This window comes from Bombina bombina, chromosome 6, assembly GCF_027579735.1.
Source record: "Bombina bombina isolate aBomBom1 chromosome 6, aBomBom1.pri, whole genome shotgun sequence".
In the NCBI taxonomy this organism is placed as follows: domain Eukaryota; kingdom Metazoa; phylum Chordata; class Amphibia; order Anura; family Bombinatoridae; genus Bombina; species Bombina bombina.
The window spans coordinates 349,982,359-349,995,410 of NC_069504.1; the positions used below are offsets into that span (position 1 = coordinate 349,982,359).

The 13,052-nt window shown below is 42.7% G+C and overlaps 1 protein-coding gene across 4 annotated transcripts in view; it reads left to right on the plus strand.

Moving 5' to 3' along the window:
- APAF1 (apoptotic peptidase activating factor 1) overlaps positions 1 to 13,052 on the plus strand; it is a 435,848-nt gene that overhangs the window by 142,019 nt on the left and 280,777 nt on the right. For all 4 annotated transcript variants that reach the window (XM_053717008.1, XM_053717007.1, XM_053717010.1 and 1 more), the window contains one exon: positions 2,451 to 2,577. In XM_053717008.1, coding sequence (XP_053572983.1) covers positions 2,451 to 2,577 — 127 coding nt within the window. The remainder of the gene's footprint in view (positions 1 to 2,450; positions 2,578 to 13,052) is intronic.

A 13,052-nucleotide genomic window follows, 5' to 3' on the forward strand; every position in this document is an offset into this window, starting at 1 on the left:
TATTGGATGGAGGATTTCAGTGCCGGGTTCTTGTTTGTTTGGGGGCTCGGACCTCTACTCACTGTGGTTCTACTGGTGGCTGAGGTTCTCACTCAGCATTTCCTTTGTGGATTCCGTTGCGGGTTGTACCGGACTGTTAGGATCTACAGCTGGTCTGGGGTTCCCCAGTTCCAGGAGACTTGGGCTGGGTCCTTTTTAGTTGGGCTAGTTGAACTGGTTCAGTTGGCCAGGTTTTTCTGGGTGCTGTTGCCCCTTGGGCTTGCCTTTTGCCTATTGGTCGGTTTCCCTTGGTCGACTTGCCGACATAGTGTGATGGCTTCGCTGCTCTGCAAGCAGAGGGTTCGCTGTGGAACCACTGCAGCTATGGCACCTTGTCTGTGTGCAAGGCAGTTCAAATCTTTAGGGGACTCCTTCCAAGTCAGGGCGTTGGAGATTTGTTCTCTTGGTTCAGCTTATGGCTGTGTCCTGGGGGCAGGTGCTCTGTCCTTCCGGCCCCCTTTGTCTTGGGGGGGGGCGTATATCCTTTCGGAAGTGTGGTCCCTATCTTAGGGCTTCTCCTGTCTTCAGGAGGTTGGGATAGACGGGTTATCCTATTTCGGAGAGAGGTACGCTCTCTGGGTTGTTCTGTCCATCTGGAGAGTTGCTGGCTCCGACTTGAGTCTATGTTGGGCCTTAGCTAGATCTCTAGGTCTACTGCCTTGTCGACAATCTCCATGTGCTGTTTCGGTTTGGCATCCGAGCACTGTTGTAATAGCTATGCCATTTTTCCGCTAGTTTTTTGAGCCTGGGTTTTTCTGATCCCCTAGTTTTAGACCTGCCGATGCTTGGGCTGGCCCGGCTGGAGGTAGGTCCTGAGATCCGTTGTTCTTCTCGGATCTTGGTGGCGCATTGGTTCTTGTTGAGGTTCTGGGCTCTCCTTTTATTTTCGAGACCTACTTGTAGGTCTGGCGTTTTGGTTGCCTAGAGCGTGCCTTCTGTAGTGGAGGTTTAGCACTACATTTGGTAGCTGCTTCTAGCAAGTATTCTTCTGTGTCATCCTCAGGATGTCTGTGTGTTCTTCACTCAGGTGTTTACCTTCGTCTGGGTCTGCTACATGTACTTTTGCCTGAATACTTCAGTGTTCTGAGTTTGGATGACATTTGTTCCCAGTTTTCAGTTGTTCCTAGGCGCTGGTTGACTTGCTGCCTGGCAAGTGAAGGGTTGCGCTTTGAAACCAGCTGCAGCTGTTTGAGCCTTGATCGTGTGCTAGCTATCTGTTCCAGTCCCTTGCAGGATGTTGGGAGAACCTTTTCTCTGTTCTGCTACCTGGTTCTAAACCTTGTGGTTTCTATTTGGATTAGGCGTTATCTCCCCTTATTGTCAGGACCCATTTAGGTCTTGCGAGCTTGGTTTGATTTTGATTTTTTTTTTCATTTTATGGTGTTTGTGGTAAGCTTTCGGTCTCTGTTTGGTTAATCCTTGCCTTATTTTTTGGGAGTTTCGACTGGGGTTCCCTTCGCTAGTGAAGGGTGTGTGGTGGAGGACCGACTGTTGGGCGACGGTGTCTCCCGGAGGACTGTTGGCTCAGTTGAGTGGTCTCTAGTTAGGCTTCCGGGCTATCTGCTGGTTAGTGTCCTTGGGGCCTTTTCCCTTCCTGTTTTCTCGGCTTCGGACGAAGCAGGTTTTTTTTGTTGGGTAGTGGTTTGCAGGCCTGGTGCCCTCAGAATGGGCTGCCTATTGTACCCTCCTGTTTTGGCATTCAGTGTCCTCTATAGCTTGGGTATTGTTTTCCCAAAAGTAATGAATGCAGCTGTGGACTCTTTCCATTTAGGAAGAAAAACATAAATTATGCTTACCTGATGATAAATTTTCTTTTCTTCCGATGGAAAGAGTCCACAGCTCCCCACCTGGTTTTTTTTGTTGGGCGTCTTTGTTTTTTATTCTTCTACTGTTACTGCAGCTGTGGACTCTTTCCATCGGAAGAAAAGAAAATGATCAGGTAAGCATAATTTATGTTTTAATGCATGCCATTCCGCACTTGTAAGGTGTCCTTTTGCGCTATCATCACTCGGCTATACTAATGATCTGATCTGTGGGCAATAAGAGAGACATTCACCAATATTTAAAGTGCAGTTTATCAGATAACCATATTTGATTCTCTATGGAAAAGATTGGTAAGTTCAGGGTGCGTAATACTCTTATGGGTCTCCTTAGAAGTAAAAAAGACACAATGCAGGCCATTTTAATACCTTGTTGCAATCAGCCAGCAGTATATTGTATTGCTCTTTCATTAAAATACTCCAACTTGTCTTTTTTAGTATCAATTTGATGTGTGACATAGTATTGTGATCAATAATAACATGCATAGTTACTGCCTTGTGTATCTATGTCAATAACAGCCTGTTTAGTAAATAATGTTTTTTTACTTAACATAAATATGCGCTAATAATGTAATCAATTGTAATCTTTAGAAATAAGCAAAGTTTGAAGAACCTTCCCAAGCTCGTTGTTCGCCCACACACAGATGCAGTATTCCATGCATGTTTTTCTCCTGATGGACAAAGAATTGCCTCATGTGGCGCAGATAAAACCTTACAGGTACTTATCGATATCTCTTGTTTGTATCAATTCCGTATTGTATTGTGCGGTCTCGGTTATTGCATTTGTATTGTATGAATAAATGTAATTTATTGTGTGCCCTTTCTTGGGTATTCTGACCTATCTAATATGTTGGTGTTTTACAAGTAAAGGATAACAAAAATGATAATGAATACTTATTCATGAAATGCCAGTGTGTTCCACTGCTCTGTAAAAATTGTACAGTAAACAAATATAGGGCCCAGTCGTCTCTCTGGTGAGACTATCTAAGGAGTTTCGTCTACTATGAGGTATTCAGAATTGTATAAACACACATTTTAGCTTTATTTGTATTTCACATCCAGAATTCTTGATATTAAGATAGACCCCTACATAGTAGTATGATGTTTTATAAAAGCACCGTAAGATTTTGTAAGATTTCTCTCCATGCCTGCACGTTTTTTTATCATCAGGCCCATAGCGAAAGCAAAACCAGGTATAAATTAATATAATGTGTTGAACCACATGCATTGTTAATTTGGGAACTTACAAGAAAAAGTGAGAGGATTTCTTAGGTGATAGTGAGCTGTACATGAGGATAGCATGATGATTATTACTGTGGTAAGTGAAGAACTTATTATTATCATTTATTTGTATTGCGCCGCAAAATTCCCTAGCACTGGGTACAGAGATAGAGGTATACAATGACAAGGATTTGTGATAAGATACAAAAACATAACAGACTAAGCAGATCTAGTACAGTAGGAAGAGGGCCCTGTTCCGAAGAGCTTACAGTCTACAGATTAGCCCTTGCTGAGTGATATGCTTCACTGGATAAGGAGATTTTCAGAATGTTAAATCACGTGAAGATTGGTGGAGAGTATGAGAGAAAGGTAAGGAATTGCACAGATCAGCTGCTGCATTGGGAAGGGTAGGAGTAGGTGGTTGTTAATGAGGAGTAAACAGTGAGTTTAGAGGATGGTGAGTTAGTGTTTAGTGATCAGAGATACAGTATATTGGGGAGCTGGGTTAAATAAAGCTTTGTAGGTTAGGATCAGGAGTTTTAACCTTATTTTGTTGGGTATGTAAAGCCAATGAAAAGATTTTCAAAATACAGCAGCTGGTGCAGAATGATCGGGTAAGGTAGATGGGTTTGGTGACTGGATAAGAATTTAGTGATTAGATCTAGAGGATGAAGGAGAGAGAGTTGAGTTTGATTCTAAGACAACAGTCTTTATGGTTTGGTGATGTTGCTGAATCATCAACACTAGGAGATTTGAGGAGGTGGTTTTTTGATAGGAGGGGCAGATAATAGCATATAGGTGGTCTGAGAGCCAAAGAAGCTGAGTTGTTTGGTGAGAGGAGAGGTGTAAATGGAGAGAGCTGATAGTTCAGGACTGAGCCTTGATGTATATTGACAGCCCCTGGTAATTAAAGAGAAATGCCAGCAGAAGGTAATGTAGAAGGCAGGATAGAGAAATAGTATTTGAACCAAAAGATGGCAGAAATAAGGTGTCGCAGCTGAGAGGTGTAATAGGTAAGGTGGGCTTTTTGAGCTAAGTAGACAGCAGCTGGGCTGCATATTTATCTTTAACACAAATATAAAGCTTCCCTAAACAAATGTTGTTACACTCTCTCAATGAGCATTGCCTAAGTTTAACAAGGAAGTTAAATTCAGCTAAATGACTGGGAGTAAACCTCTTTCCAAAACTATCATGTTCTGTGAATTTGTAATCTGTTTATTAGCATTTGGCTTATCTTAGTTCTCAGTGAGTAGTTAAAAGGGCATGAAACTCATTTTTTTTCTAATTTACTTCTATTATCTATTTTGCTTTATTCTCGTTATATCCTTTGCTGAAACGCATATTTAGATAGGCTTAGTAGCTGCTGATTGGTGGCTGCACATAGATGCTTTGTGTGATTGGCTCACCCATGTGCATTGCTATTTCTTCAGCAAAGAATGTATAAAGAATGAAGTAGATGAGATAATAGAACTAAATTGGAAAGTTGTTTAAAATTGTATTCTCTACCTGAATCATGTAAGAAAAATGTTGGGCTTAGTGTCCCTTTAATGGCCTTGATTTATAAAAACTTTTTGCTGATATCATCGCATCTCAAAAATTTTGGAATTCATAGATTTGTAACCACCCTGGTAGCAGTCACTAGTTGTAAGATTATCTCCATTTTATTTAGTGACGTTGCATCTGTCTTACAACCATTAACTTCTTGCTGCATACAAAGAGTTCTACTGTCAAAGATACCAGCGGCATAAAAACACCTACAAATCAGAAAAAAATGGCATAAATAAATAATTATCCCTCGATAAAACAGTCTTCTCTAATGTATACATAAATAAAAACTGAAAAAGTTCAAGAGAAATAAAAAAACTAAACAAACTCCCCTGAGCGCCAACTGCCAACCATTGTTCGTGACTGTGAAGTTTCAGAGTCGGTTCTTGTCCTATACAGCAAGACTATTACCCTAATAAAACTGGCACAAGTATACAATTATGAACATTTACCAAACTTGTTTTGCAGTCATTGAGTGTGATGCATGTAATTACTGCTTTTCCACATTGCTAGCAGTACTCAATTATTGTGTATTGGGGCACTTAAAGGGACATGAAACCCAATTTCCTTCCATAAGGCAGTGAGAGTCCACAACTTAATTTCTTACTGTTGGGAAATTACAACACCTGGCCACCAGGAGGAGGCAAAGACACCCCAACCAAAGGCTTAAATATCCCTCCCACTTCCCCTATCACCCAGTCATTCTTTGCCTTTTGTCACTATAGGAGGTGAAGATTTGGATAGTCCTGTTATGGGTATGTTCCCTTCGAGAAAGGACTGGAGTTTTTAAGTAATCATGTCAACCTCTCAGTGAGAGTATTGCTGAAAGTTAGAGTCTGGAGATGCAGGGAACGTTTTTCTGCGAACCCATCCAGGCTGTCGCGAACAACTCCTGAGCAATCAGTGTTGAAGAGTTTCACTGCTTGCTTCTACACACTCAAGTCCATGTCAGAAGCGCTGCTGCAAGACTGTCACACTTGAGAGGCTGTGCCTGTTCCACAGCATGGATCCTGGAGGGTAAGACTGGTTTTTATATATACAATTAAAACGCTATACAGGGTCACAGTGTGGCTCATTTATACCTCGATAGAATCAAGGGTTAATATCTCCTTCAGGGAGATTATGTCACCAGTTTGGGGATTTATATCTGCTTAATGTGAGATGTTTTTTTTTTAGGCTCATAGACTGTGTGTGTTTTTTGGCTTGGAACAAACTGGTTTCACTTTAGTTTCTGAAGTGTTGCACAGCTCATAAAAGCTTGGCACCCTTTTTTATAGCAGAAGAAGTCCTGTTTTACGTACCACGTGACCGTGTGCGGTCTATTTAATTTCCTAATATCCTGCTGCAGACATTACTCCTTAGGAGAGCGTTTTCACTGTTAGCTGTCTGGGTCTAGGAGGTGGTGAGTGCCCCAGCCATTGGGAGTATTAAGGTGCCGTTTTTTAAATAAAAGCGTTTTTCTTTTTGATTGTCCTTCTGTCGGTATATACAAAGCTATGGAGGACTCTGATACTACATTAGAAGGTTCTGCTCTTTCTGTACTGATTAATAATTCCTGTTTATATTGTGAGGAGGCTGTGGTTTGCCGGCCTTCTCAATTTTATTCCATTTGCCTAAACACTGTTCTAAAGTCTAAGAAGGGAGACAAGCTTGCTAATACTCATAGCGATATTAGCCCTTCTGAGCCGTTTACTTCTCAGGAATCTGGGTCCAGAGAAATGAATACCCTTTCTACATTACCCGCTCCACATGCAGTTCCCCGCGGCTCAACTAATCCTCCATCTGGAGGGGGCTTTTTTATGCGCAGTTACAATCGGCGGTGTCTGCGCCCCTGAGTGCCTTACCTCGCTCTAACAAACGCAAGAGAAAAGTTAAACATAGTTCTCCTGACCTAGAGTCATCTAAATATTTGTCGGATTTAGCTACTATATCCCAGCTATCCGAGGATGAGTTAACCTCTGTAGCTTCAGAGGGTGAACTTTTTGAGTCGGAGACTTCAGTTACTAAACCTCCTTCAGCGGAGAAACCATCCTTTAGATTTAAAATCGTACATCTGTGTTTTTTTTTATTAAAGGAGGTTCTGTCTACTCTAGGCTACAGTCCCTGAGGAACCTAAGATCCCTACATTATACAGGGTTTACGAATATAGGAAGGTCCCTCTGACATTTCCTGTGCCAGTTAAGATGCTGAACATTATTAGTAACAAATGAGAGTGTATGAACATCTTTTTCCCTCTCGTCTACTTTTAAAAAATGATTCCCGGTCCCTGACTCTCAATTAGTTTTGTGGGGCTCCATCCCGAAGATGGATGGTGCTCTCTCCACGCTGGCTAAGCATACTACTACCCCTCTGGGGGATAGTTCTTCTTTTAGAGAGCCTATGGATAAAAAAATGGAAACTTTTCTGAGGAAGATGTTTCAACATTCAGGGTTTTTATTTCAACCGGTTGCTGGAGCAGCTATCTACTGGTGCAACACTGTGTCGAAGCTCATTGAGGTGGAGACTCCCCTTGAGAAAATTCAGGAGAGAATTAAGGCACTGAGAATTGCTAACTCCTTCATCTGTGACGCGAATATGCAGATTATTTGTATAAATGTAAAGACTGCTGGCTTTGCGGTTCTAGCCCGCTGGGCTCTCTGGTTGAAGTCTTGTTCTGCGGATATGACTTCTAAATCCAGACTCCTTTCTCTTCCCTTCAAGAGGAAGATTTTATTGTGTCCAGGGCTGGACTCCATTATCTCTACGGTTACCGGAGGGAAAGGTGCCTTCCTACCGCAGGATAAGAAGAATAGGCCAAAGGGACGGCAACTGTCTAATTTTTGTTCCTTTCGTGCTGACAAGTCGCAACGACAGCAGTCCTCTTCCAAGTCCGAGCAGCCAAAGAATACTTGGAACCCGGCTCAGTCCTGGAATAAGTCCAAACAGGCTAAGAAGCCCCCTGAGAACAAATCGACATGAAGGGGCGGCCCCCGATCTGGGATCGGATTGAGTAGGGGGCAGACTGTCTATTTTTTCAGACACTTGGTTCCAGGATGTACAGGATCCTTGGGTCCTGGAGGTTGTATCTTGAGGATACAGGATATGATTCAAGTCTCATCCACCCAGGGTCAGATTCCTACTCTCCAGTTTTTTGATAAGACCAGAAAAGAGGGCTGCCTTCTTAGGTTGCGTACGGATCTCTCCTCTCTAGGAGTAATTGTCCCAGTACCTACTGCAGAAAGAGTTTTTGGGTTTTATTAATGGCTCCAAAGAAGGAGGGAACTTTTCGTCCAATTCTGGACCTAAAGTGCCTAAACAAGTTTCTGAGTGTTCCCTCTTTCAAGATGGAGACAATACGGTCAATCCTGCCTCTGGTTCAGGAAGGACAAAAACCCTATTAAGAGAATAGGGAAAAGTATGCTCTTTCTACACATAAAGTTTATATTTTTCCACTTAAAATTTAACTTTTACTAGTTGTAGTTAAGAAAGGCTACAGGGGCTTCGTGTTTATTTTAACTGCACTCTGTTAATTTCAGACTATCTTCTAATTGATATTTTTATTTGTTGTAACATTTGTTGTAACATTTGGGACATATTTTGGGGAGGATGGGGAAGGTATTTATAGCATATTTAGTGTAAAAAAGTGGCTTATCTACCCTAATATAGGGCAATACAGGACACAATTCCTAAATAGAGGCTCTTACATTTACCTAATATCATTGATTTTTTCCCTCCTCCTCATATGTGATAAACAACCTAAAATCAGCAACATTGAAGTACTTCATACAAGTCACAGTTACAGAGTTGTGTTTTTAACTATTTTTCTGGCACGCTTGATACAACTTCTATTTCTCTTGTTAAGTGTATTCAGTCCACGGGTCATCCATTACTTATGGGATATATTCCCTTCCCAACAGGAAGTTGCAAGAGGATCACCCAAGCAGAGCTGCCATATAGCTCCTCCCCTCACATGTCATATCCAGTCATTCTCTTGCAACCCTCAACATAGAAGGAGGTCGTGAGAGGAGTGTGGTGTTTTATACTTAATTATTTCTTCAATCAAAAGTTTGTTATTTTTAAATGGCACCGGAGTGTGCTGTTTTTTTCTCAGGCAGTATTTAGAAGAAGAAATCTGCCTGCGTTTTCTATGATCTTAGCAGAAGTAACTAAGATCCACTGGCTGTTCTCGCACATTCTGAGGAGTGAGGTAACTTCAGAAAGGGAATAGCGTGCGGGGTCTCCTGCAAATGAGGTATGTGCAGTAAAATATTCTTCTAAGGAATGGAATTGTCTAAGAAAATACTGCTGATACCGAAGTAATGTAAGTACAGCCTTAAATGCAGTGGTAGCGACTGGTATCAGGCTGATTAAATGTATGTACAGTAATGTAATTTTCTAAGGAATGGAATTTGACTAAGAAAATGCTGCTAATACTGAAAGTAATGTAATGAGCCTTAACTGCAGTAGAAGCGACTGGTAGCAGGCTTATAAATAACAATACATACTCTTTAAAAAGGGATCTTGAAAACGTTTACTGGCATGTTTAATCGTTTTTGTGAGGTACATTGGTGATAAAACTTATAGGGGCATGAATTTTTCCACATGGCTGACTTATATTTCTGCATAGAAACAGTTAACTGAGGTTTCCCACTGCTGTAATAATGAGTGGGAGGGGCCTATTTTAGCGCTTTTTTGCGCAGTAAAAATTCAGTCACAGTCTTCCTGCTTCTTCCTGCATGACCCAGGACGTCTCTAGAGAGCTCAGAGGTTTTCAAAAGTCATTTTGAGGGAGGTAATCAGTCACAGCAGACCTGTGACAGTGTGTTTGTGTTAAAAACGTTTATTTGCATATTGATTATCCGTTTTTGGGTATTAAGGGGTTAATCATCCATTTGCTAGTGGGTGCAATGCTATGCTAAACTAATATATTTACTGTGAAAATTTGTTGCTATAACAGATTTGGTTCATTGTTATTTCAACTGTGACAGTTTTTTTGTGCTTCTTAAAGGCGCAGTAGCGTTTTTTATATTGCTTGTAAATTTATTTTAAAGCATTTTCCAAGCTTGCTAGTCTCATTGCTAGTCTGTTTAAACATGTCTGACCCAGATGAATCTGTTTGTTCACTATGTTTGAAGGCCAATGTGGAGCCCCATAGAAATATGTGTACTAAATGTATTGATGTCACTTTAAATAATAAAAGTCAGTCTTTATCTGTAAAGGAATTATCACCAGACAACGAGGGGGAAGTTATGCCAACTAACTCTCTTCACGTGTCAGTACCTTCGCCTCCCGCTCAGGAGGCGCGTGAGATTGTGGCGCCAAGTACATCAGTGACGCCCATACAAATCACGTTAGAAGACATGGCTACTATTATGAATAATACCCTGACAGAAGTGTTATCTAAATTGCCAGAATTAAGAGGCAAGCGCGATAGCTCTGGGATAAGGACAGAGCGCGCTGGTGATATGAGAGCCATGTCTGATACTGCGTCACAGTTTGCAGAACATGAGGACGGAGAACTTCATTCTGTGGGTGACGGATCTGATCCGGGGAAGCCGGATTCAGAGATCTCTAATTTTTAAATTTAAGCTTGAGAACCTCCGTGTATTGCTTGGAGAGGTTTTAGCGGCTCTGAATGACTGTAACACAGTTGCAATTCCAGAAAAAATGTGTAGGCTGGATAGATACTATGCGGTGCCGGTGTGTACTGACGTTTTTCCTATACCTAAAAGGCTTACAGAAATTATTAGCAAGGAGTGGGATAGACCCGGTGTGCCCTTTTCCCCACCTCCTATATTTAGGAAAATGTTTCCAATAGACGCCACTACACGGGACTTATGGCAGACGGTCCCTAAGGTGGAGGGAGCAGTTTCTACTTTAGCTAAGCGTACCACTATCCCGGTGAAGGATAGTTGTGCTTTTTCGGATCCAATGGATAAAAAATTAGAAGGTTACCTTAAGAAAATGTTTGTTCAACAAGGTTTTATCTTACAGCCCCTTGCATGCATTGCGCCTGTCACTGCTGCTGCGGCATTCTGGTTTGAGTCTCTAGAAGAGGCCATTCGCACAGCTCCATTGGATGAAATTATGGACAAGCTTAAAGCACTTAAGCTAGCTAATGCATTTGTTTCTGATGCCATTGTACATTTAACTAAACTAACGGCTAAGAACTCCGGATTCGCCATCCAGGCGCGCAGAGCGCTATGGCTTAAATCCTGGTCAGCTGACGTGACTTCTAAATCTAAATTGCTTAATATTCCTTTCAAAGGGCAGACCTTATTCGGGCCCGGTTTGAAAGAAATTATCGCTGACATTACTGGAGGTAAGGGTCATACTCTTCCTCAGGACAGGGCCAAATCAAAGGCCAAACAGTCTAATTTTCGTGCCTTTCGAAACTTCAAGGCAGGAGCAGCATCAACTTCCTCCGCTCCAAAACAGGAAGGAACTGTTGCTCGTTACAGACAGGCCTGGAAAACTAACCAGTCCTGGAACAAGGGCAAGCAGGCCAGAAAACCTACTACTGCCCCTAAGACAGCATGAAGAGAGGGCCCCCTGTCCGGAAACGGATCTAGTGGGGGGCAGACTTTCTCTCTTCGCCAAGGCGTGGGCAAGAGATGTCCAGGATCCCTGGGCGTTGGAGATTATATCTCAGGGATATCTTCTGGACTTCAAAGCTTCTCCTCCACAAGGGAGATTTCATCTTTCAAGGTTATCAGCAAGCCAAATAAAGAAAAAGGCATTTCTACGCTGTGTACAAAACCTCATAGTAATGGGGGTGATCCACCCAGTTCCGCGGACGGAACAAGGGCAAGGATTTTACTCAAATCTGTTTGTGGTTCCCAAGAAAGAGGGAACCTTCAGACCAATCTTGGACCTAAAAATCTTAAATAAATTCCTAAGAGTTCCATCATTCAAAATGGAAACTATTCGAACCATCCTACCCATGATCCAAGAGGGTCAGTATATGACCACAGTGGACTTAAATGATGCCTACCTTCACATACCGATTCACAAAGATCATTATCGGTACCTAAGATTTGCCTTTCTAGACAGGCATTACCAGTTTGTAGCTCTTCCCTTCGGGTTAACTACGGCCCCGAGAATTTTTACAAAGGTTCTGGGCTCACTTCTGGCGGTGCTAAGACCGCGAGGCATAGCGGTGGCTCCGTACCTAGACGACATTCTGATACAAGCGTCAAGTTTTCAAATTGCCAAGTCTCATACAGAGATAGTTCTGGCATTTCTGAGGTCGCATGGGTGGAAGGTGAACGTGGAAAAGAGTTCTCTATTACCACTCACAAGGGTTCCCTTCCTAGGGACTCTTATAGATTCTGTAGAGATGAAAATTTACCTGACTGAGTCCAGGTTATCAAAACTTCTAAATGCTTGCCGTGTCCTTCATTCCATTCCACGCCCGTCAGTAGCTCAGTGCATGGAAGTAATCGGCTTAATGGTAGCGGCAATGGACATAGTACCATTTACGCGCCTGCATCTCAGACCGCTGCAATTATGCATGCTAAGTCAGTGGAATGGGGATTACTCAGATTTGTCCCCTCTACTAAATCTGGATCAAGAGACAAGAGATTCTCTTCTCTGGTGGCTTTCTCGGGTCCATCTGTCCAAAGGGATGTCCTTTCGCAGGCCAGATTGGACGATTGTAACAACAGATGCCAGCCTTCTAGTTTGGGGCGCAGTCTGGAACTCCCTGAAGGCTCAGGGATCGTGGACTCAGGAGGAGAAACTCCTCCCAATAAATATTCTGGAGTTAAGAGCAATATTCAATGCTCTTCTAGCTTGGCCTCAGTTAGCAACATTGAGGTTCATCAGATTTCAGTCGGACAACATCACGACTGTGGCTTACATCAACCATCAAGGGGGAACCAGGAGTTCCCTAGCGATGTTGGAAGTCTCAAAGATAATTCGCTGGGCAGAGTCTCACTCTTGCCACCTGTCAGCGATCTACATCCCAGGCGTGGAGAACTGGGAGGCGGACTTTCTAAGTCGCCAGACTTTTCATCCGGGGGAGTGGGAACTTCATCCGGAGGTCTTCGCTCAACTGATTCATCGTTGGGGCAAACCAGAACTGGATCTCATGGCGTCTCGCCAGAACGCCAAGCTTCCTTGTTACGGATCCAGGTCCAGGGACCCGGGAGCGGCGCTGATAGATGCTCTAGCAGCCCCTTGAGTTTTCAACATGGCTTATGTGTTTCCACCATTTCCGCTGCTACCTCGACTAATTGCCAAGATCAAACAAGAGAGAGCATCGGTGATTCTGATAGCGCCTGCATGGCCACGCAGGACCTGGTATGCAGACCTAGTGGACATGTCGTCCTGTCCACCATGGTCTCTGCCTCTGAGGCAGGACCTTCTAATTCAGGGTACTTTCAACCATCCAAATCTAATTTCTCTGAGGCTGACTGCATGGAGATTGAACGCTTGATCCTATCA